The sequence below is a fragment of the Danio rerio genome, chromosome 21 (genome assembly GCF_049306965.1).
Source record: "Danio rerio strain Tuebingen ecotype United States chromosome 21, GRCz12tu, whole genome shotgun sequence".
Taxonomy (NCBI): Eukaryota; Metazoa; Chordata; class Actinopteri; order Cypriniformes; family Danionidae; genus Danio; species Danio rerio.
In genome coordinates this window covers 7,268,033-7,295,000 of record NC_133196.1, presented here as the reverse complement: position 1 = coordinate 7,295,000, position 26,968 = coordinate 7,268,033, and the positions used below count along the sequence as shown (strand labels likewise).

General features: G+C 35.6%; 1 protein-coding gene across 5 annotated transcripts in view; it reads right to left on the bottom strand.

Annotated features, from left to right (window-relative positions):
* The window catches only part of slc4a4b (solute carrier family 4 member 4b), a 115,380-nt gene that overhangs the window by 73,246 nt on the left and 15,166 nt on the right, over positions 1–26,968 (bottom strand). For all 5 annotated transcript variants that reach the window (XM_009295136.5, XM_009295135.5, XM_685028.11 and 2 more), the window contains exons 2-3: positions 9,963–10,033; positions 1–40 (exon numbers count right to left, since the gene is read on the bottom strand). The exon at positions 1–40 is cut by the window's left edge and continues 134 nt beyond it. In XM_009295136.5, the coding sequence (XP_009293411.1) occupies positions 1–40; positions 9,963–10,033 (111 nt within the window). The remainder of the gene's footprint in view (positions 41–9,962; positions 10,034–26,968) is intronic.

Genomic DNA, 26,968 nt, shown 5'->3' with positions numbered 1-26,968 from the left:
CTTTTAGGCACATTAACACCAATGTAGACTGTGTGATGACCTTAAAGTGTGGAAAAATAAACATAGTAAGAACACAATCCACTTATTAACACTTAAAGGTGGGGTCCACTATGATATAAAATTTTAAACTTTAGTTGTGTAATGTAACTGTGTGAATGTAAACAACATCTCTGAATTTAATACGCTCAAAGTTCACTTAGCGTAGCAAAGCCTACAATGAACAAAGTTTAGGGAATACAAAAAAATACATCCGGGCTAGTAAAATCACAAACGCTTCTGGTTACACACATTCACCACGCGCACACACACTGTGCAGCAAAGGTGCCTGGCCAGAGACACTGTAATGTTATAGCAGAGAAAGCTAAATTGGCGTCCAAACGCTGCTATTTCCACAAAGCTTCTTCTGTGTCTGTATTTGGGCTTCCAAAAGACACGACACAAAGAGAAAAGTGCTTTTAATTTAACTTTAATTATGTTCCAGAGCATTATAAAAAATGTATATAGCTAGCATTTGACAAAGGACAGCTTCCAGAATCTCTCCCAGTTCAGTGCTGGATTCAGCTAAAAACTCCTCAAAGAAGCAGCTCGAACCATAATAGACGAAGCTCTGGATTGTGAGCCACAACCTGTAAGTATTTTTATTTGTTAAAATTGATCTATGACATGCATTATGTCTAGCGTTAACAGTATGTTGCACACATACAACATTGTACACCTTTGATTCATTCATTCATTTATTATTTGATTCATTGATTTATTTATTTATTTATTTATTCTTTGATTTCTTGATTCATTCAATTAATCATTTATTTATTTATTGTAACTTTTGTTAACAGCAATTTTATGAATATGAATTTGTAGCTGAATTGTTAGCAATGCCAAACAGCATTTTCCAATGTCTACATGCAAACTCCACACAGAAATGCCAACTAACCCAGCTGGGACTCAAACCAGCGACTTTCTTGCTGTAAGGCGACAGTGCTACCCACTGAGCCACCGTGCCTCCTCTCTTAAAAATTAATTAAAAGAATTTTGTTTTTGAATGAATTAATCAAAAACAAATGAATGAACCAATGAATCAAATAAATAAATATATGAATGAATCAATGAATCAAATAATAAATGAATATATGAATGAATCAAGGAATCAAATAATGAATGAATGAATGATTGATTGATCAAATAATAAATGAATAAATTAATCAAGGAATCAAATAATAAATAAATATATGAATGAATCATGGAATGAAATAATTAATAAATGAATGAATCAGGGAATCAAATAATCAATGAATGAATGAATCAAATAATAAAAAATATATTAATGAATCAAGGAATCAAATAATAAATAAATGAATGAATGAAGAAGTCAAATAATAAAGAAATATGTGAATGACTCAATGAATCAAATAATGAATGAATGAAGGAATCAAATAATAAATAAATATATGAATGACTCAATCAATCAAATAATAAATAAATAAATGAATGAATCAAGGAATCAAATAATAAATAAATATAGGAATGAATCAAGGAATCAAATAATAAATAAATATAGGAATGAATCAAGGAATCAAATAATGAATCAACGAATCAAATAATAAATGATTATATGAATAATTCAAAGAATCAAATACTAAATGACTGAATGAATGAATCACAGAATTAAATAATAAATAAATATATGAATGAATCAAGGAATTGAATAATAAATGAATGACTGAATCAAGGAATAAAATAATGAATGAATGAATGAATCAAGGAATCAAATAATAAATAAATATATGAATAAATCAAGGAATTAAATAATAAATGAATGAATCAAGGAATCAAATAATAAGTGAATGATTGACTCAATGAATCAAATAATAAATGAATGAATGAAGCAAGGAATGAAATAATAAATGAATTCAAAGAATAAATAAACAAATAAATAAATAAATACATAACAAATAAACAATAAATAACAAATAAATAATAGATAAACTTTCACAATGCTGCAATAGTACAATAGTATTAATAATAGATAACACTGAGGTAATGAACGCATTATGATTCACCTCTTAACATATTTGTGCAAGTTAAAAATGAGTTCATGCTTGATAATTCAGGACGCTTGATCAATGATTTACAACATTTGACATATTTTGAGGAAGAATTTCTCTGTGTTTCTGTGTTCACATACAGTACGTGTGTGTATGTGTGTGTGTGTGGGTTTCTCTCTGAAGGAAAAACTGACCCGTATCACACACTTGCTAGATTACAGTTAAATGCCAACAACTTCCTGTACAGCTGATCGGACAGGAAATGACCAGACATCTCCAGGAAGTGCATGTAAAAACAGACAGCAAACACACACTTCAGATGAACACACACCCTCACAGCGTTACGAGGAGGACTAATAAAATGATCAGCCATCCATCAATCATGAATCAACCAACCGCCTGCTGACTTTAAACAAATATGCCAAGCAGCCGTTATCTGATAGTGTGTGTGTATGTGTGTGTGTGTGTGGGAGAGAGAGAGTTTGAATGTGTGTGTTTGTATGTGAATGAGTTTGTGTGCGAGTGTGGATGTGAGAGAGAGAGAGTTTGTGTGTGTCTGTGGGTTTGTGTGTGTGAGTTTGTGTGTGTGTGTAAGCGTGTGTGTGTGAGAGAGTTTGAGTGTGTGTGTGTGTGTGTGTGTGTAAGAAAGAAAGTTTGAGTGGGAATGTGTGTGTATGAGTTTGTGTGCGAGTGTGAATGTGAGAGTTTGTGTGTGTGTTGTGTGTATACGAACATGTGTGTCTGCGTGTGTGACTTTGAGAGAGAGTTTGCATGTGTGTGTGTGCGTGTGACCATGTGGGAGAAAGTTTGTGTGTGTGTAACTGAATGAGAGTTTGTGTATGTGTGTGTGAGAGAGTTTGTGTGTCTATGAATGTATGTATGTATGTATGTATGTGTGTGTGTGTGTGTGTGTGTGTGTGTACACAAAAGAGAGTTTGATTGTGTGTGTGTGTGTGTGTGTAAGATAGAGAGACAGTTTAAGTGGGAATGTGTGTGTATGAGTTGGTCTACGTGTGTGTGTAAAAGAGAGAGTTTGTGTGCATGTGTGTGTGTGTCTGTGAGACTGAATGAGAGAGTTTATGTGTGTGTATTTTGCATGTGTGAGTGTGAATGTGTGTGTGTGTGTGTGTGTGTTTGTGTTTGTTTGCGCGCATGCAAGTGTGCATGTGAGTGTGTGTGATACAATCATGTGAAGGTCCAAAGTTCAGAGAGCAAGCGAGAGAGAGAGAGCGAGAGAGAGAGAGAGAGAGAGAGATAAATGCAGAAAGCGCATGTGTGTGTGAAGTGCTCATGTTCGTGAATGTGTGTTTGTTCTGCTTTTGATGTGCAGATATTTTTAGACGTCTGAACCTGTAATACTTTATAAATTCCACAACCGAGGGAGAATTTCACAGAGCTGCGCTGCTCTCAGCTGATCATCATGACTCTATTCAGATCAATGCTGGAACATTAGAGCTGCTGCAGATCTGAATATGGCCAACAGTGTCAGAACTGCATTTAATACATTTATAAATATCATTCATTTTCCTATAGCTTAGTTCCTTGTTTATCAGGGGTCACCACAGCGGAATGAATCGCCAACTATTCCAGCATACACTACTGGTCAAACGTTTGAGATCAGTAGGATTTTTAAATGTTTTAAAATAAGCTTCTCCTGCTCATCAAGGCGGCGCTTATTTCATCATAAATACAGAACAAATGGTGAAAGTGGTATTGCACTATAAAAGAACTGTTCAAAATTAGTTTATGATTTAATTTAATCATTTATTCCAGTGATTTAAAGATGAATTTTCAGCTTCATTACTCCAGTCTTCAGTCACATTATTCTTCAGAAATCACTCTAATATTAATTATTATTATTATTATTATTATTATTGTTGTTGTTGTTGTTAGGATGATGATGTTTATTATTTTTATGATATATTTTTTATTATAATTATCATTATTATTATTGTTTATTATTATTTTTAGAATTTTTTATTATCATTATCATCATTATTATCATGATGATGATTATTATTTTATTATTATTATGCTTATTATTGTAATTTTTATTATCATTATTATTATTATGATATTTGAATTAATATTATTATTTTATTATTATTATTATTATTATTATTTATTTCATTATTATTATTTTTTCTTCTTCTTCTTCTAATTTATTATTATTATTAATGGTAATAATAATAAAAGCAATAATGACAGAAGTAATAATTTCATTTGAAACTACATACAAAAAGTGATAAATAATTATTTAACAATTTAATAACCTTGATGAAAAGAATCATTTTATTTTAACAATTAAATAAATTTAATAATAATAAAAAAACTGACCCTAAAGCAGTAGTGTAGGTTTTGTTTTTTAGATGCCCTTCCAGCCGCAACTCAGTACTAAGAAACATCCATACACATTCATTCACACTCACTATGGCCATTTTTATTCATTCATTCATTTTCTTTTCACCTTAGTTCCTTTATTCATTAGTGGTTGCCACAGCGGAATGAACCACCAATTTATCCAGCATATGTTTTACACAGCGGATGCCCTTCCAGCTGCAACCAAGTACTGTAAAACACCTATACACACTCATTCACACTCATACACTATGGCCAATTTAGTTTATTCAATTCATCTATACCGCATGTCTTTGGACTGTGGGGGAAACTGAAGCACCTAGAGGAAACCCACGCAAACACAGGGATAACATTCAAACTCCACACAGAAATGCCAACTGGCATGCGGTACAGGTGAACTGAATAAGCTAAATTGGCCATATGTATGAGTGTAAGCGTGTATCCCAGTGTTGAGTTGCAGCTGGAGAGGGCATCCGCTGTGTAAAACATATGCTGGATAAGTTGGTGGTTCATTCTGCTGTGGCAACCCCTGATTAATAAAGGGACTAAGCCGAAAAGGAAATAAATAAATGAATATATGAACAGAAAACAATTCTAGTTAGTTTACAAATAAAGTTCTGTGTAATAAAATAAAATGACAGGGGGAAAGTATTGAACACATGAAGAAAGGGAGGAGTAGAAATGCAGTGAAAGCCCAGACAGCAGCTGAAATTTCTCAGTAGTTCTTCAGCAACCCTCTGCTCTTCCTCGTTGTAAATGAATATTCGCTGCTTCAGTCCAACATCTACATTAGCAGGAGGATGAAGATGAAACCAGGGTGGACATTTCAGCAAGACAATGATCCAAAACACAGCCAAGCAAACTCTCAAATGCTTTCAGAGAAAGAAAATCAAGCTGTAGAATGGCCCAGCCAATCACCTGACTTAAATCCAATAGAAAATACAAAATAAAAATCAGACTTGATAGACGAGACCCACAAAACCATCAAGATTTTTACACTCTGTTGAAGTCTGTGAAAACCTCACACCTGAGCAATGCATGTGACTTCAGTCTGTAAGTTGCCAGCACCAAAAAAGCCTTTAACATAAATTATTAAATACATTTCAGTAGTTCAGTACATGATCTTTGTGTCAATTCATTGTTATTACTCATAATCTTTTCATAGTTTTTGGTTTTGTTTTATTTTTATGTTTGTATCGTTTGGAGTTTTACCAAAATCTGGTTCAATTCCAAATCAGCAGCTCCTTTAGAAATATTATTCCTGCTGCCTGGGAGAAAGATTTAGGGGCTGAAATTTCTGCAGACACATGGGATAAATGCCTGGAGATGATACGGTCCTGTTCACTATCCATTGATTACATCATACTAAAGCCAAGTTGCATACTTTTTCCCTCCATATCACCATGTGACAGGTGCAAAGTGACAGAAGACACGACTTCCCATGCTTTCTGGTTTTGTCCTTTGTTATATACATTTTGGTCAAACACATATTTGATTGGTACTCTGAAGCTTATCTTTAATCTTAACCACCTGATTCACAACACACTTCTCATCTCCCAGATGGCCTCCAGCAGTCATTGTCTTTAGGTAAAACTGTGGCTAAAAGGCTTTTGCTCCAGCATTGGAAGTCATCTTCACCTCCTACGTTTCAAATGTGGATTGCAGACATGACTTCGGTTATACAGATTGAAAGACTGAAAGGACTCGTTCTGTTGAAAAATGTTTTCAGTGTTTGGGGTTTATATCTTAACTATCTGGATGAGCAAACCAGCCACTCAACCTCTGAAGATTCTTCAGAGACTTAATTTACTTATTTTACATATTTAATTTTTTAAATTTTACTTCTTTATTCTATTTTCTGTTGTCATTTGCTAAACTATTTTGTCATTGTTATTTGTTTATTGACTCTTTGTATAGGATTTGTCCGAGACAGTGCCAAGTGTTGTGTGTGTTTGTGTGTGTTTGTGTGTGTGTATATATGTATGTGTTTCTTTGTGGATTTTCTTGAAAAATCCAATAAAATATAATTATTAAAAAATATATATTTTATTCCCAGAAAAAAACATGACGTGTTTAATACTTATTTCCCTCACTGTATGTATGTATATGTATGTATGTATGCATGTATGTACAGTTGAAGTCATAATTATTATAACCCCCCCCCCAATTATGAGACCGCTTGTTTACTTATTTTTTCACCAATATCTGTTTAAACAAAAGAAGATTGTTATCAGCACATTTCTAAATAATAGTTTTAATATCTCATTTCTAATAACTGATTTATTTTATCGTTGCCATGATGACAGTAAATAATATTTGACTGGATATTTTTCAAGACACTTCTATACAGCTTAAAGTGACATTTAAAGGCTTAACTAGGTTCATTAGGTTAACTAGACAGGTTAGGGTAATTAGGAAAGTTATTGTATAACAGTGCTTTGTTCTGTAGACAGTGAAGAAAAAATATAGCTTAAAGGGGCTAATAATTTTGTCCCTAAAATGGTGTTTAAAAAATTAAAAACTGCTTTTATTCTAGCCGAAATAAAACAAATAAAACTTTCTCCGGAAGAAATAATATTATCAGACATTCTGTGAAAATGTCCTTGCTCTGTTAAACACCATTTGGAAAATATTTTAAAAAGAAAAAAAAATCAAAAGGGGCTAATAATTCTGACTTCAACTGCCTGTATGTATGTGTATGTGCAAGTGTTAATTCTTAAGAAAATAATTATATTAGTATATATTAAATATTTGGTGTTCGCTATATAGCTTTCATACAATTTGTCCTAGAAATAAACATGACTGCTAATCTTTGTAAAATGACAGATTAATTTACTGTTATTATTATTATGTTTTACTATCATGTAGATATACTTCATATCACTTAAGATGGTTAGCAGGTGCTGTGTGGATGAGATGAAGAGTTGTGCAATAAAGTGGCACATGTTTAGACAATAACAGTGTGCGTGAGTGTGTGTGGATTAAGATGGTAAACATCTTCCTGTATAGAGCTTTGATTTGCTACATCTGCATAATCCTCTCCTGTCCTTAAGCACATATTACTACCGAAGCAAGAAATAAATAAACAACAAAAGCAAAAGAGAGAGAAAGAGAGGAGTGAGTGAAAGTGAGTGTGAAACTCAACCCACAGTAACTAAGAGTCTTACTGATCCACAGCCACTGACACACAGCCGATCATATAACAGCAGTGGTGGAAAGAGTACTGAAAAATCACTCGAGTAAAAGTACCGTTACTTGCTTAAAATGTAGTGCAAGCAGAGTTAAAGTATCTACTGTAAATATTACTCAGTGTAGAAGTAAAAAGTAGACCTTTCACAAGTACTCAAGAGTAGTGAGTATTATGCTGTAAAAAGCTAATGTGTTTACATGTGTGTAAACGTAACATTCTGTAGTATATTTAGTTTAGGGCTGGGCGATTTGGCCTAAAATCAAAATATCGATTAATTGAACATTTTAACTCGATTACGATTGATGAACGATTATTATATTTGTTTATTTCAAGAGTTCACACTTAGCTGATGATTGATTATAAAGCTTGTTTGGTCCCGGGAGAGGGCCCTGAGCTCATAAGATCCTCGAGCCCGGGGCTCCCTTCCCGTCATGGGAGTTTGAGCTCAGGTAGATCTAGAGAACTTCTCTGCTGTATTAGCTAATGAACAGATAGTGATTGCTCTTGAGAGATATCCACTTACTAGGAGCATGTCTATGCTGCTGATTTGGATTAGTGGATTTGGATTTTGGGAGGAAACCGGGGAACACTGTGGAAACCCACGTGAGCATGGGGAGAACATGTAAATTTGCACAGAAACGTCGGCTAGCTTGGTAAAGACTAGAACCAGTGATGTTCTTGCTGTGAGGCAACAGTGCTAACTACTGGGCCACCAAGCCACCCATCTGGGAAAGGAGGAGGAGTAGGGGTGGAAGGGGGGATTCTTCAAAATGAAGATGGCTGTTATATGGAACTCAGGGTATTTATAGTAGCTTAGCAATGGTCTGATTGTTGAAGCATAAATTGATGGTTGCAAGCAATCATAAGCACGTGATCCTCTCGAAATTAGTTCATAAATAAACTTCACCTAATTTTTTGCCCTCATAGTTCACTGACAAGCTTTATATGTCGTTTAAAGGCATCTCTGGCGCAGCTTCCAATCATCATCAATGTAGTGCAAAGTAAGGCTCAAGAAGGGGTCCATCGCCCAACTTGACCAGATTAGATGTGGCTGCAAAGTGGCCTTAGAAGTAAAAATCAGCCACAGTATTTAACAGAGCGGGGTCACGTGACACGTAGGGAAAGTAATTGAAAAAATTTGATCGATTAGAATGTCGATTTCGATCACTTTTCGATTCATCGCCCCAGCCTAATTTAGTTATTGCCCAGCAGGCACACAGGATCATAAGACATTAATATTTGGTAAGGTTTAGGTTGTGATGTCAGGTGACCAAAATTCAACGTTTAGCCAGCGTCTATTTTGATCTCCAATAATGACATTAAACAACGTTGATATTTGGTTGATTTTAGGTTGTTAGAAAGTGACCAAAATCCAACGTCAAGCTGACATTTTAAACCAACATCATATTGACGTCAAATACTGACATTTATTCGTCAGGTAAGGCTACCAAAATCTAACATCTGGTGTCACACAACATTCAACTATAACATCATTAGTTGGCGCAATAGCCTAGTGGTTAGCACGTCGACATTTGGTGCAGTAGCACGTCAGGGCGTCCTATGTTCAAATCCCAGCTCTTGGACATTTCCCTACCCCTTCTCTCTCTCTCCAACTTCGCTTCCTGTCTAAATACTGTCCTATCTAATAATAAAGGCAAAAAGGCCAAAAATAAAACTTAAAAAAAAAAAAACTGTAACATCATTAGACGTTGATTTTTCGTTGGATGTTGGACATCAGTCTGACGTTAAGTTCTGACGTCAACTCAATTTTCATTTCCAAACAAAATGCAACGTCCACACGATGTTGAGGTACAACGTTAATTTGACGACATGTTGACGTCTTGTGCCTGCTGAGTGTTTAAGGTTTCAGTCATCATACAGTAAATATTCATCATCTTCTCATCAGTTACATGCATCTAACCAGTCTCTGGGTCAATGCGTGTAAAGATTTTAAACATCTACTAAGACACGTTTAATGTTTCCAAACAGTTTGGTGCAATTATAAAGCACCGATGTCTTGACGTAGTTCATTATGAGGCGATTTACCTTCTATGTGTGATCTGATTGGACAGGAATAACAGGACTGAGTTTTCTGACCCCCATAGACAAGAAAAAATAAAGTAGTAACTGCAGGTTGAAGGAAAGTAGTGGAGTAAAAGCACCGATACAGCACTAAAAATAAACTCAAGGGAAAGTAAAAGTACACATTTATTAAACTACTTAGTACAAATACTCAATTACAGTCGTTTGCGTATTTGTAATTTGTTACTTTACACCACTGTACATATATATATATATATATATATATATATATATATATATATGTATGTGTGTGTGTATGTGTGTGTGTGTGTGTGCACGTTTCTTACCTTCGACCTCCTCGTCACACACGTTTTTGATGTACGATGCTCCTCTGTCCACTACAGCTTCATCCTCCATTCTGAAATAGAAAACAGACAGAAATCAAATATATAAGCAGAAAAAACAAACATGTTAAATCTTGTTGTGCTCACGTTTCTCAACACAGCCGTACTCCTGTAGTCGCTTGTGTTTTTACCTTTCTCCTCTACCTTTGCTTGTTTATCAGGTGTGTAAAACCGAACCAGTCTGGTTTGCAGTCAAGTCATCACACGCCTGGCATTGAGGATTGGGTGAACTGGATGACTTGAGGGTGAACTCTAATTACTTAAAATAATTAAAACAGAACACACAGCACTCAGAACACCTTAGCAACCACATAGCAACGCTCTATAAATCACCCACAATATCCTATAATTCTTTTGACTTGAAACAATAAGAAACACTTTTATATAATAAGAAAAACACTTCAGGAACCACTTAGCTGGCATGGCAACCACAATAGGAAGCCTCCTGGCAACCACAAAACATCTTTGCACTTAGCAACCACATACTGTAGCAACTACAATATCCTTGATCTCTTTTGACTTGAAACAATATGAAACCCTAGCAAGCACAAAACACCTTAGCAACCACTTAGCGTTGGCCTGGCAACCACAAACAATATCCAAAATCTCTTTTGACTTGGGACAATAAGAAACATCCTAGAAACCACTTAGCAGTGCCCTGGCAACAACCCACAATATCCTAGAACTCTTTTGACTTTAAACAAAAAGAAACATCCTACCAACAACAACATGCCTTAGCAACCACTTAGCAGCACCCTGACAACCACCCACGATATCCTAGAACTCTTTAACTTGAAACAATAAGAAACATCCTAGCAACCACAATGTGCCCTAGCAACCACTTAGCAGTACCCTGGCAACCACCAACGATATCTTAGAACCCTTTGACTTGAAACAATAAGAAACATCCTAGCAACCACAATGTGTCTTAGTAACCACTGAACAGTACCCTGGCAACCACCCAAGATACCCTAGAACTCTTTTGACTTTAAACAAAAGGAAACATCCTAGCAACAACAATGTGCCTTAGCAACCACTGAGCAGCACCCTGACAACCACCAACAATATCCTAGAACTCTTTGACTTGAAACAATAAGAAACATCCTAGCAACAACAATGTGCCTTAGCAACCACTTAGCAGTACCCTGGCAACCAACAATGATATCTTAGAACCCTTTGACTTGAACAATAAGAAACATCCTAGCAACCACAATGTCTCTTAGTAACCACTGAACAGTACCCTGGCAACCACCCAAGATACCCTAGAACTCTTTTGACTTGGAACAATAAGAAACATCCTAGCAACCATGTTCACAGAATTGCTTAGCAACACCCTGGCAACCACTGGAAATATTATATGAGTATTGTGGAAGTTTAATATGGATAAATTTCACTCACATATCATCAGTCTTCAGTATCACAAGATGCAAATCTCAATCTCTGAGCATTAATATATCTTCACTTTTTACACACTTAGCTGAAGCACGTGTTGTCCATCACATACAGAAAAGTGAATTATTTACCGTATAAATCCCATCTTTCCTCCAGGTTTTAGATGAGTAAAGGACAGGTGGTCCAGTAACTGGGTTGGAAGTGTAACGTTATCTGTGATTAATATATGTTAAACTTGAGCCGAATAAATATAATCCCGGCGTTTATAATAACACCAGACTGCCACATGGACATAAGACGATGGATCAGCATCTGACAATGGGTTTTTCTGCTGTAGGGGAATTGAATAAACTAAATTGGACATAATGTATGAGTGTGTGTGCGAGTGTATGGGTGTTTACCAGTACTGGGTTGCAGCTGGAAGAGCTTCCGCTGTGTAAAACATATGCATGAATAGTTGGCGGTTCATTCCACAGTGGTGAACCCTGATAGTAAGCGACTAGGCTGAAGAAAAATTAATGAATGATTGTAAAAATACAAAGAAACTTTTCATGGTCTCTTAATATTTTCTTCTAAGGGTGGATGTACAGTCAAACTAAAGCTTTTTTAAACACCTTCAACATTTCTCTCTTTATTACTGTGCGTTCCACACTCAAACTCAGTTAAGGATTTGTTTTTTACAGCTTTTATGGAAAATCGTGGGACGTGGGCAGAGGAATGTCCAGCAGCTAAAGCAAATGCAAGCAATAAAGGTGTCTTTAACTGACTGAAGCACGGGTTTACCGCATGTTTACCTGTTAGAGGCGCTGCAAATGAGTCGGACGGCAGTTACTGTACACTGATAACCACAGGAACATTTGCTTCTGCCAAAATTACATGTGGTTCAACAGAGGTGGTCAGTCAGCAGGGGTGTGATTTCACTTGATTACTGCGAGTATTATTTTTAGGGATTAATTTTTACTTGTCTGTTTACTTGAGTCTGTTTACTTTAAATACTGAGCTTTTTACTTTTGTCTGGTTATGTAACAAAACACTGCAAAACTCCACCTGAGGAATTTATTCGTTTCTCTGGGTATTTGAGGAAGACCTCATTTTTGATCTTGATAATATTTCATCCAAATTTTACTAAAAATGTTGTCAATTAGAGCTTTTTTAGCGTAAAATGAGGAGAAAAGTTTTCAGAAATGCTTTAATTTGTAAATCATTTTGTAAATCCGATCACTTACATTTTTTTTTTAGGGAAATGCTCTAAATGACCATATTTTTATTTGAACTTTGAAGAAATCTCATCATACCTTCTCAAAATAAAACAAATATGAACATTCATTCATTCGATTTCCCTCGGCTTAGTCCCTTATTTATCAGGGATTGCCACAGAGGAATGAACTGCTGACTACTCCAGTACGTTTTACACAGCAGATGCCCTTCCAACCGCAACCCAGCACTGGTAACCACCCATACACACACTCATGCACTGAGACTAATTTTGTGTACCCAAATCACCTATATTACATGTGTTGGGACGCCAACACCGGGAGAACATGCACACTCCACACAGAAATGCCAACTGACCCAGCCAGGACTCAAACCAGTGACCTTCTTGATACGAGTTGACAGTGCTAACCACAGAGTCACCATGCCACACAAATATAAACATTATAATACCTAATAAACACCATATCTGATAAAATCCAGACAATCTAAGAATTTTCAAGTGGTCTCTAAACTTTTCTCATAGCTGTCACTGTCACACTGAGTGCAGATAAAAAAGGAAAATCTAATTTACAGCTCATTTATATATAGTATATAGCAGTATAGACTGAAATTTTAGATTAATTAGATTTACTACATCTTTTAAGGTAAAATGTTGCAAACTATTTTATGAGCACCTGCTGTTAATATGCAGAAACAAAAGAGAATCAACACCACAACTGACTTGAAACAGCAGCAGCAGCAGCTTCGCTCATTGCTTACCTGTTTGACTTTATTTCTGTCAGATGTTCACAAAAGTCCATATGAGATTTATTGAGAGTTAACTGTTTTAGTTATTTACATTTTACAAAAAACAACAAAAGAAAATGTCTTTTTCCTCCCACTTTTCTTCACGATGGTGACATTGTTGATTAACTTAGGCTTTTTGACTCGAATTCTTAAGTTGATTTTTCTTTGCTTGCTATGACAAGTATAAAGAGAGCAAATATGATCAGATTGACTGATCCTGTGTTGATTCTTTCCCTTGATAAGAGTGATAAGAGATTATGTTTGACTTTGCAAATTATGCTTAAATCTATGGTTAATCATTTAAGATTCAAAATTCAGTGTTTATCAAGAGAATGAACATCAGCTGTGGTGTTCTATTAAAACACATTGAGCATCTGAATCCCTTTAGAGACACAGACATCAATAATCAGCATATACAGTTGTTTATTAGTTTATTAGTTGTTAATTAATAGCCTCCATGAATTATTAGCCTCCCTGTTTATTTTTTTTCCCCAATTTCTGTTTAACCAAAAGAAGATTTTTTTTCAACACATTTAATAATAATAATAATAATACATTTTATTTAAAGGCACCTTTCTAGCAACTCATGGACACCGTACAATCAACAAAAGCAATAAAACAACAAGAGAAATAAAAAAATATACACAACAATAGTGCAGATAAAATGAAACATTTCTAAACATAATAGTTTTAATACCTCATCTCTAATAACTGATTTATTTTATCTTTGCCATGATGACAGTAAATAATATTTGACTAGATATTTTTCAAGACACTTCTATACAGCTTAAAGTGACATTTAAAGGCTAAACTAGGTTAATTAGGTTAACTAGGCAGGTTAGGGTATTTAGGCAAGTTATTGTATGACGATGGTTTGTTCTGTAGACTATTGAATAGAAATAAAGGGGCTAATAAGTTTGTCCTTAAAATGGTGTTCAAAAAAATTTAAAACTCCTTTTATTCTAGCCGAAATAAAACTTTCTCCAGAAGAAAAAATATTATCAGACATACTGTGAAAATTTCCTTGCTCTGTTAAACATCATTTGGGAAATATTTAAAAAAGAAAAAACAAATCAAAGGGGAGGTGAATAATTCTGACTTCAGCTGTATATCTCAACAGTGGTTGGAGATTTTTTAGTATTGCTGAGTTCCATTTTCTTGATGCAGAGCTACTTTTGTGATAAAACATTGTTCAAACCTAATAGGTCAAAATCAATTTTACTGATTTGACCAATAATTAAACCACCACAGAATCAATTAAACAGAGCACAATTGCTCTCTTTATACAATATTTGCCACAATACACTATTTGGCAAGCAAAGAGAAACCAACATTAGACATCGAGTCAGAGTCCAAGTAAAGCAACTAGGGGAGAGCGGGGCACAAAGTCACACTTTTTGGTTTTAGTTAAATAATGGACAAAGTAGCAATTTTTTTTTTTTTACCAACAACACACAAGCCTCTCCTACAAATAAGCACTGGAATTATGATCGCCGGACCTATGGTCTCTGTGCAGTATTGCCAAAAGTGTCAGGAGTAAAAATGTTACAATTTACCCCACCCACGGGGCAAGCTGTAACAGTCAGAGGGTTAATTGTAGCACATGCTTATAAAGGCAGATTTCACACAATTAATTTGAATTCAGTTAACTTTAAATCGTAGCTATATTTCCTCAGTAGTTGGCTCATTTCTTTTTTTATTCTACACAGCACAGTATGTTTATATATTTATTTGTTTATTGAATAAACACCTTTGAATCTATTTGCATTAATATCCATTATTGCACAATGCATTCGTGTGCATAATTAGCAATAAAATATTTATTTTCTATTAAAAAAACATTTTAAAAAAAGTTCTCAACATTACAATCAAAATTAAAACAATTATTTTGTTGGTTTAATTGGTGTCCAACAGTGTGTGGCTTAATTGTAACACCCTGCTGTGTCATGTTTTCCTCAAAATTGGCTAGCAGTCACTGTGTGTGTGTTTTACATCTTTAAAATTGGTTTCATCTTTTAGCCTAGAAGACCGTGATCACAACAATAGAAGATTTTACTAACATACTTCCACAGATTTTTTTTTGTCACAAAAATATCGACTATAATAAAAATACTTTTATGCTGCTAAAATGGTTTCTCCTGTGTTTTTCATCCAAATTTCACCGAATTTTTTAAATAATTGGCAGGAAGACATCTGCCGACATTGTGGTGAAAACTTTGGAAGCATGCTGTTATGTGGCAGCACGTATTGGTTATTTACCTTTGTATTATGTGTCTCAATAGCTGCGTCCCAAATGGCACACTATACACTATGCACTCATGCACTATGTACTTATGCACTTACACACTCAACAGGATAGTATATGTATGTAGTGCTGTCCCAAATGGCACACTAATGTGTTTTTACTAAGCGGAAATTCAAACCGTTTCCCTGATGACGTTTGACTGTTGCCAAATCAGTGAAATAAACGACTGAATTATCAAGTAATACCTGCCGTGAGTATTGCCGCATTTACCATCCGGAGGCGCTATAATCACTCTCGTAGGAGAATTTTGCTTTCACTATCCAAAATAAATAAAGTTATTCAACATGTGCGTCCGATCGCTCCGCCCCTTCCGCTACGTAAGCAAACCTGCGGTCGTTGAGTGCGTGAAGTGTCCATCATTACACACTTCATTTTAGCGGCTGAATGAGTGCATCATCCGGGTAATTAAAGTGCACTTATTTTTTTGAGAGTTTTCAATGTGAACACACTACTTACACTATTTATACTACAAAATGGCGTAAAATAGTGCATAAGTATGCGATTTGGGACGCAGCTATTGTGTTTTTCTACTCACTCCAGTTCACTTCCTTGTTTTTTGCTACTGCTGTTCCTGATTGGCTGGTTCACACCCACTTGATGCAACCAATCCTGACACAGCCTTATGCTGATTGGTTCCTCTGTAACAACTTGGTTTCAGTCTCAGCCAATCAGATAACTCCAGCTCACTATATATTTTTTGTCTGCCAGTCTTCATTGGCTCAACTTGTTACTGGTTTCTGTGCTTGTTGCCTCGCTTGATTGAATCTGTTTATATCCCAGTTTTGTTGTGATATATTGTCCGTCTTATCCTTTATTTACACTGTGTTGTCATTTTGGTTTATTCACTGTCTGTTCTTACCCGTGTAATTATTCATTCCTGTAATTATTCATGGTTAACCCTGAGCAAATACCTTAAAACTCTTTGTTACATGTAACTAGTGGTGGGCAAAGCGAGGCTTCGTGAAACACTAAAACTATCGAAGCAAATGTGTCGAAGCTTCGAAACGTTTCGAAACACCACTCTACGGTGACACCTAGTGGTCATTTTTTTGTATTTCACTGAAACAGCTTCAGCAAAGAACAGTTGAGCAAATTGAGGTATCAAACCCCACTTTGTAGCCTTGTAATTATCAAATGGTTTAGTCGAGCGGTTAGAGTTTGTGACTTCCATGAGGGAATAATGGGTTCGAATCCAGACTGACACAATTGTTTTGAAATGCTTTAAAACCAGTTGGTAATGCTTTGTTATTGTATCGTTTTGTTTTAACTTTGCTCTGACATACGAATAAACACCTTGTAAATAAATTTGTATTGTTTTGTTCATAAAACAGGGTTGTTACTAGATCAGATACAGTTGTGGCCAGAAGTTAACAATAATTATTTATATTATTAATTAAATTTCCCATTGTATTTTATTAACGTCTATCCAAAACCTAAACCCATCACAGTACTGTAAAAATATGAATTATTGTTTTACAGTGTTACAAAAATGATGCTAAATTGATGGCATATCCGCAGCTGTATCCTATCTAGGCTACACCATAAAACAGTAACATGATTAAAATACATAAAATCATGATTTTGGAGTATTTGTACTAGTCGAGATTCGAACCCAAAATAAATTTGAATTACAGTACCATAGTGCACACGCACGGTCCACTAGGCCATACTAGACAGAGCTATAATAAAGATCATGCCAGTCAAATGCAGATTCTCCGGGTCTTGAAACGCCTCTGAAATGATCGATGTTTTGAATCGCTTTTGTCACGTGACCAAGTGTTTCGAAACACTTTAGTCACGTGACCTGGGTGTTTCGGATCATGCTTCGGTGCAGTGTTTCGAAACACTTGCGCTTCGGGATCTCGACACTGTGTCGAAACGTCAGTTTCACGTCAGCCATCCCTACATGTAACCCCGTGTTACTTTGTGCCCTGCGCTCCCCTACTGTTCTCCTCAATGGTGACAGCTTAAAACACAAACAGTGGTGTTTTATTTATTGTTGTTGTAAAAATTACTTAAATCTTAATAGCATCACTATAAAGAACTTTGTAGAGTGTGGCTAATATAAGGCCAAACAGGTGGTTAATAAGTAAAGCTGCTGTTTGTGGAGTTGCTTAATGATCCTCTGCTGAGATTTTGAGAGATTCAACGTGTTTTATTTCAGTTTATTTCATCTACGGCTGTGACTGAAGGTAGATGTAGTGTTGTGTTTCTCTTCTGTTTCTGCATATTAACAGCAGGTGTTCATCATCAGTGCTCAATCATCACTTAATTAACCCCTTCATTGTCTCATTAACTTCAACTCTGCTGTAGAGTAACTTTCAAGCTGAGGTCACACTCAACTTTTCTCCCCGTAGACGTCCATTCATACGCACACGAATGCGTCAGACCTCAAACGCAGGGTCATGCGTAAAGTTTTGCAGGTTGCTGCGGTGCAAAGTTCAAGCTTGGTGAACTCTGACCTGCGAAATCGCATGACTTGCCTGCGTGAGACCAATCAAGGATCAAAACATGACCTCTCTGGACAGAAATGTAAAACATGGACCAAATCGCTTGCGCTTTTTAACCAGTTAAACGTGACGTCATCAACTTTCGCTTTAAGATTTAAAGGGCTAGCATTGCACCAGACCCCCGTAAGTGGTTTTGTTTAAAAGTGTAAAATCTATATTTTATGCACATATGCATCACTTTGTTTTTTATCTTACTGCACAACAGTTATTTACACTTAAACACACAGTATTTGGGATACCCGAGCTGGGTATTTTACATTGGTTCATTTTCATATGGTTTATATATGACACATGTACAAGTTATAGCTCAAATGAAAGCTCTTGCCAGTGCTCATACGGTTCTAGCATTCTTTTTACTGAATTCTATTCACATATCAAACAGTTGCCGAATGAATCGTGGTGTTTCCATGGCGCAGAAATGAAAACAATACATTCATGATCAATAAGCAGCCCCAGATAGCACAGACAGCTGTCATCTCTTACCTTATGCTGTGCGCTTCAGGGCCATTTCCCCTCTGTTTTTGAGGTGATGTGTATAAGTAATCCTTATATATGTCCGACGTGGTCCAAACACAGTGAATTATGTTTGATCGAATAAGAGAATAGTGAAATATGAAAACAATGATCGATCCCTGTGGCTTGTACAGCTCCTCTCATCAGTTGGAATACAATAACTTTTGCATAGATTATGGTAGAGACATTTTTCATTTTTCCTATGATTACAGATATGTGCAGGAACCACCAAAATTAATTACAGCAAGCTAGACCCCACAGAACCTAAAAGGTACACTTTCAAATTTGAGTTTATAAAAAAAAAAATACAAAAAGCGCCTCTTTTTTATGTGTTTATTATAACACAGACAACATATAAAGTTATTTTAAACACTTTCAATAGTGTTTTATGAAAATTCAAGGGGTTTTCCTTAAAATGATACCAAATTTTTGCATTTACATCTCTGTATGTGGATTTGGGAAGCTTTTAAATTTGGGTAGGCAAAATCCAGGCCGAAATCTCAAAATAGCAGCAGTTTAACTGGTTAAATGTCTAATCATCTTGTTTAATCTCGCCTCTTTTTGCAGCGCCGTACGACAGAATTTCGCACACACAAACTCTAGTGTGACCGCAGCTTTACTCAATTTAGAGAGGGACCAAATATTTTCTGAACTGAGTAAATTTTACTCTGAGGATTTTGCTGTGCACAGCATTTTTGATTTTTGGCCATGTTCTTGCAGAATTTTCAGTTTTAACACAGATATCTTTATTTTGGTGTATTCCTAGTTATTATACATCATGTATCTATAACATTACTCTTAGTTGATGTGCTAACTTGACAGCTGCTGATCATATACAAGACACAAGCACTTCCTAAAGTCAAAGGTCATGTGAAACTGGTTCAGTAGGTGCTAGTATTTGGGTTAAACTTGTGACAGGACATAAATTGAACAAGTTTAGCATTAGTTCACGACAGCAAATACACAGAAACAAGCACATGTTAGGAAAAGCGAGAGTGAGAAAACTGAAGGCATAGCAACAGTATTGTGTAAGTGGGATTTCAACAGAGCTTTTAATAAGACCTACTGATCTTTAAATCCGTCTCATATGCTCTAATTCCTCCAATGTTACGGCTTCTGTGGGAACGGCAATTTGTTTCGGTTTAATCTGGTTTAGAGAACTTTCTGTTGTTGTTTACAATTAACTTTATGATCCAAGCCAGCAAGCCATTAAACATAACAGGATCATTCGGCAGGAATGACCATCACATAACTATTAAAAACCATATTAAACTCAAACTTTTTAAATAAATGAAACATTTTGTGAAATATATATGCAAATAGGAAACATTTAAGTAGAATTGTACACAATTTTAATGTTTTTGTTGTTATTTTTATCAAGACAGCAAAACCTTTAAAAAAAGTATTATAGCCAAATATTTAAATAGTGACTGCCATTCAAATAAATAAATTAATGAATATGTTTAATGTCATAAAGGCGACACGGTGGCTCAGTGGTTAGCACTGTTGCCTCACAGCAAGAAAGTCACTGGTTCAATTCCTGGCTGGGCCAGTTGGCATTTCAGTGTGGAGTTTGCATGTTTTCCCTGTGTTGGTGTAGGCAGAGGCGCAAAAAGGGGGTATGCAGTATATGCGGCACATAGGGGATGCCATTGAGCCAAAACTATTTTTGAACAATTTTGAAGTTTCAAATGATAAAAAAAAAAAAAAAAAAAAAAATATATATATATATATATATATATATATATATATATATATTAGGGATGTAACGGTATCAGAATTTCACGGTACGGTAATACCTCGGTATGAATGTCACGGTACGGTATTTATTGAATCATTTACAGGAAAAAACAAAACTTATGAAAATACTCCAAAAAAGTGCCAAAAGTGTCAATGACATACAAATTAGCCATCTATCTGTAAGCTTTGAAACAGGAACTTCAATTTTAATAACAAAAAAATATTAAACCATGTAAAAAAATAAAGTTTCAATTTAGTAGTGTTGAAAACTCATCACATTCAACATTTAATCACTCACTCACTTAGATAGAGATGGGTTTAAAGGAAAATTATCATATAAATATAATCTGGTAAAAGCTGGTATCTCTGGGTATTTACAATGTCCCCTGCAAAAGAAAAAACCCCTCTCATTTGGGACTGAGGTTTCTGGGACAAGAGAGATATGACTTGGCCCAGGTTGACAGCAGTGGGTAACGTTGTGCATTGTCTTTCCCCCACTTGAGAGGACAAACCATGAGTAAGATAGAGGTCTCATGTCTGCATCAATCTGAACAGTGTGCTGACAACACCGCTATTCAGTACGCGCGCGACAACACAGCTGATAAGAACTCGCGCGACAACACCGCTATTCAGTACGCGCGCGACAACACAGCTGATAAGAACTCGCGCGACAACACCGCTATTCAGTACGCGCGCGGCGACAACACCCGCTTTAGAGTTTTCTAGCTCTTTTTCATCCCCACTTCTAGCAACACACTCCATTTCCGCATTACTGGATCTGTAGCGACAACAGACCGCAAGGGATGATGGTCAAGCATGGGCTGATGGGAATTGTAGTTTTCGCTACCTCCCGTTCGCTTCATTCGCCTGAGCAAATTTTCTCAGAAGACCTATAGTTTTACCGAGTCATGCGACTACGGTAATATCGAAAAAAATTTATATTGCGGTATGACGGTATTTACAATACCGTTACATCCCTTATATATATATATATATATATATATATATATATATATATATATATATATATATATATTGTTAAAAATGTTTGATTTGCATTTTATACGAGTATAATATTGTATTTTATTAAATAAAAAATTGTACCACCCCTCCATTGACCATACAGTTACAGTCACATGTTCAAAATGGAGAGAAGAACGAAGAGTGGAGAGCAAAATAGAAAATTAAAACAAGAACAAACAATACCTTAAAATGAAAACTGCCACGACAAACTGGATAGTAAGAGATTGGTAAGCTTAACCCAAACTATTATTACCATACTTTTAATCAACTTCTAATGTTTTTAAGAGTGATGTTTTAATCACTGCATTTAAATATCGATTAAAGTTACTACAGTTGTTTAGTGAAGAGCAGCAAATGAATCTCGGTTTGATCCACTGTATTGTTTGATAACAGAGGTGTGACTTTAAGGCTGTACTCGCACTATTTACAGTTGCCTCGAACCGGGCCGAAGCACGCTTGTCCCCTTTCCCGTCTAACCCGACGGCCCGCACTCACATTACATTCGGTCTGGGCACGCTTACATCATCGATGCTGCGCTGTTCAGTAAGCGCTCTCGCTCAGGACAGGGGAGATTTCTCTAGTTATATCGCTTTAGTCCTTAGGGATGCGGTGACACGCAGTCAAATATTTCGCTGAACAGATCAGCCACTTTTGACACTCATAAACAATCAAAGTCCTCGTGCTGCAGGAATTAGGAGGTTTGCTGAAGGTAAGTGCAGCTGTCGTGCAGTGAGGGGTTTGCGTCTTTAATAAACTACAGCAGATTGCAATCATTGAACAGCAAGAATGATTAATAAATCCATATAAAACAGTCCCTTAAAAGTCAGTTTCGGTCAGTTTTGTCTGTTCACACACTCGACACCTAAAGTAAATCCGCTTTCATTCATCTTCAAATCGCGTGTATAGAAGCCGTCTTTATCACTATATGGAGCACGTCTATCAGTCAGCACCGATGCTTGAATTCACTGATTCAGAGGCTGCATAAGGGCAGCGATCGACGCATAATGCTTTACGAAGGAAGGATGTGAATTCTGCGCGCAAAACTTGAACCCAAATACCCCTCAGTAAATGTGCAGTTGTGCCCCTGGGCGCGGGTTTCCTCCAGGTGCTTCGGTTTCCACCACAGTCCAAACACATGCACTATAGGCGAATTGGGTAAGCTAAATTGGCCGTGGTGTATGATTGTGAATGAGTCTGTGGGTGTTTCCAAACTCTCCATTCAAATTCTTTAGAATGACATCAGTGTGTGTTGATGCAAAGTAAAAAAAATATGACAAAAAATCATAAATGTTTTCAGGTCATTTTTTCATTCATTCATTTTCCTTCGGCTTAGTCCCTTATTTAACAAGGGTAGTCACAGCGGAATGAACCGCCAACTATTTCAGCAAATGTTTTACGCAGCGGATGCCTTTCCAGCCGCAACCCAGCACTGCGAAACACACATTGCTGCACAGATGGTTGTCCTTCTGTAAGGTTTTCCTCTCTCCACATAAGAACGCTGGAGCTCAGACAGAGTGACCATCGGGTTATTGATCACCCCCCTGACTAAGGCCCTTCTCCTCCGATCACTCAGTTTAGATGGTCGGCCAGCTCTAGGAGGAGTCCTGGTGGTTCCAAACATCCTCCACTTACGGATGATGGTGGCCACTGTGTTCATTGAAACTTTCAGAGCAGCAGAACTTTTTCTGTAACCTTCCCCAGCCTTGTGCCTTAAGACAATCCTGCCTCGGAGGTCTACAGACAATTCCTTTGTCTTCATGCTTGGTTTGTGCTTTGACATGCACTGTCAACCCTGGGACCTTATATAGACAGGTGTATGCCTTTTCAATTCATGTCCAATTAACTTAATTGACCACAGGTGAACTCCAATTAAGCTCACATTGTCATAATAAGGTATTGTGTGTAGAATTTTGAGGAAATAAATTAATTTAATCCATTTTGGAATAAGGCGGTAACAGAAATGTGGAAAGAGTGAAGCGCTATGAATAATTTCCGAGTGCACTGCAAGTCTGACGGCACTGCATTCTTTAGAAGACAAAGGAAGTCACACAGTTTTCTTTATCGCATCTGTGATGGTTGAAATTTGAGGTTAAATTTTGTTTATTTTAATTTGTTTATGTATCTTTGCGTGAAGATTACGTGAGTAAAAATGAAACTGAAACCAAAATGCGCACTCACAATCAGCATTAATCAAATTATTTTCTTTAAAAAGAACTTTGACATCACATCAGTTTGTGTTCATTCATTCGTTTTCCTTCGGCTTAGTCTCTATTTCAGAGGTCACCACAGCGGAATGAACCACCAACTATTCTAGCATATGTTTTACACAGCAGATGCCCTTCCAGCCGCAACCCAGTAATATATTACTGGGAAAAACCCATACACACAATACGGCCAATTTAGTTTATCCAGCTCACCTATAGCGCATGCATTTGGACTGTGGGGGTAACTGGAGCACCCGGAGAAAACCCGCGCCAACATGGGGAGAACATGCAAACTCCACACAGAAATGCCAACTCACCCAGCTGAGACTCGAACCAGCGACCTTTCTGTGAGACCACCATGTCTACCACAAGCAAAGTTTGTTTGATACAATAAGAAAGTTTAAGGCAGCAATAATTTTTACAGTGCACGATAAAAAGAAATCTTGTGCCTTCAAATTTTTAGTTGAATCAAATAAACAAGTCATCACAACTTGCAACAATTAAACTGACAAAAAATATTAAGTTACACTTCAGTTGAAACCTAATTAACCTGTTAAAGTTAAAGTAATATAAACCCCTTTGTTGTCATTACTTTTTGTCATTTAATTTTATCAGTGTTTTTATTCTTGGTGATCTTTTCCGATAAGATGCCCAATTGAATCTAAATTCAGCAATATAATCCAATGTCATTCCCAGCAGCCATTGATTGGCCATGTAACCTCTTAGCAGTTAGTTTAGCTTAGCCGGTGTGTTAAGCTAGAATTTAGTGCAACGTCTGTTTGAGGCATTTGGAACAGCAGATGGTGTAACCGTCAGGCCGAATGGTGTAGATTTCTTTAAATCCCGAGCAGCTAGAGCCAGTTAATCATTGCGACTGACAGGAATAAGAGCGGAGCAGAAACAGAGACAGACATAACGAGAGAAAAGATGAAGAGAGAGTACAAAACAGCACCTGAGACTCTCTTATTGATGTTATCAATGATACCATCCTAATTTAATCAATCTAATGAAACTTTTCAGAAGCATTATCATTTATAGTTATGTTTTTGCCACAAACTAGCGCTAAGAGGGCAGTTTTGAAACTAAATTTAGATTTAAGCCAACTTTACACCACACAAAAACTTGGCTACGCAAAAATAAACAGTACTAACCATAAACCAGACTGAGCTATAATAGAGAAATACATCATCGTGCAAGTCAGCATTTTTGACAGACATTTGGAAGCTCCTGAAAAAACGGCAACTTTAAATGAGGAGAAACTTTGTTGAGTGATGTCAGATGGTACTCTGAAAAGTGTCTTTACGTTTTCACTTCACTCCTTCACATTCAAATTGAGCTACAAAAATGGTGCTAATTATACTATTAGAGCTGTGAATGAAATGTTTTTTTTCCCGCCTTTTTGTAATTTCGATTTTTAACTGTCAAAGCAATCTCTCAAATCACCTTGTTTTAATTCATTTAACTTAGATATTACTAGTAAATGTAACAATTACCAAAAACAAAGCAAGCATGTTGAATGAAATGTGAAATTCTAAATTAGATACTAAAAAAACTACATTCATTGTTCATATTAACAGTTCTGTTTAGAATTAAATTTTCCCTTTAACGAATAGTTCTTTTTCCCGCCTTTTTGTTTTTTAAATCTTCAACTGTCAAAACGTTCATTGAAATCCCACAATTTAACCTAATTTTCACTTAGATTTCAGCATATTGTCACATCAAGCACATCATTCTGAACAACCATTTCAGTTAATTTTTTACCCGCTTTTTTGTTTTAATTTTTTAACTGTCAAAAAATTATTTCAAATGGCCTAATTTTACTTTTTTTACTTAGATATAACAATTACAAAAACAGCAAGCATGCTGAATGAAATGTGAAATTCTGAATTAGAGTCTAAAAAACGATGTTCATTTAGAGTTCTGTTTAGAACTAAATCTTCCTGAAGAGCCATTTTAATAAATGATTCTTTTTTCCAGCCTTAATTTTTTTAAACTTTAACTGTCAAAAATCACTCAAATTCCCAAAGAATGAAAATCTAAAGTGGACTCCAAAAAAGACTGTTATTTTCACATAGTAACAGTTCTATTTAGAAGCATATCATCCTGATGAACCATTTTAATGAATGGTTCCTTTTCGCCTTTTTTTTTTTTACCTGTCAAACAATTTAATTGTCAAAAAACCTAAAATCCCCTAATTTCACTTCAGTTTCACTTAGATATTTCTAGTAAATGTAACAATTATAAAAGAAAAGCAAGAACTTTGAATGAAATGTCGAATTCGGTATTAGATTCTAAAAAAATGATGTTCATTTCACATATTAACTGTTTAGAACTAAATCGTTTGGTTGTTGTTTTTTACATTTTGAACTGTCAAAAAATTCTCAAATCCCCTAATTTCACTTCCTTTTAACTTAGATTTTACTAGTAAATTTAACAATTACAGTTTTTTAAAAATGCAAGCATGTTGCATAAAATGTGAAATTCTGAATTATATTATAAAAGAACAACAGATCTGTTCAGAATCATATTATACTGAAGAACCATTTTGATTAATGGTTCTCTTTCCCGCCTTTTTGTTTTTTACGTTTTAAAAAAATGTTCTTTTAAAGTACTTCATTCCACCTTTTAATGCCATTCAGAAATTACATGTAAATTTGACAATAACATGAAAAAAATTTAAAAAGGCAAGTACATTGCATGAAATGCTAAAATCTGAAATGGGTAAAAAGAACCTTATTTTGTTCGATTCTAGCAATAGTTCCAAGCTAAAATGCTACTTTGGGTAAGAGTTTTTTCCCGCCTTTTTGTTTTGTTTGAGTCAAAAAAACGTATCAATCCAACTGTTCTCAGGTATTTAACATCCTTCTTAAATTTTAATGTAATTTAATGTTTATTTTAATTAGATTTAAATTGTAACTGGTTTTCTACCAACTATGGCTCTTTTTAATTCTTTCTCCTAGTTATTTTTCCCACCTTTTTGTTTTTTAAATCTGTCAAAACATTTTTTAAAGCACCTCATACCACATTTCATTTTCTCTCAGAACTTTCACAATTACAAAAAAGCAAGAATGTTGAATGAAATGTGGAATTCTGAAGTGGACAAGTTATTTTCACATAGTAACAGTTCAATTTAGAAGCGCGTCATCTTGAAGAACCATTTTAACAATTGATTCTTTTTCCCGCCGTTCTTTCAAAGTACTTAATTTCACCTTTTAATGTCATTCAGAAATTACAAGTAAATTTGACAAATGCATGAAAAAT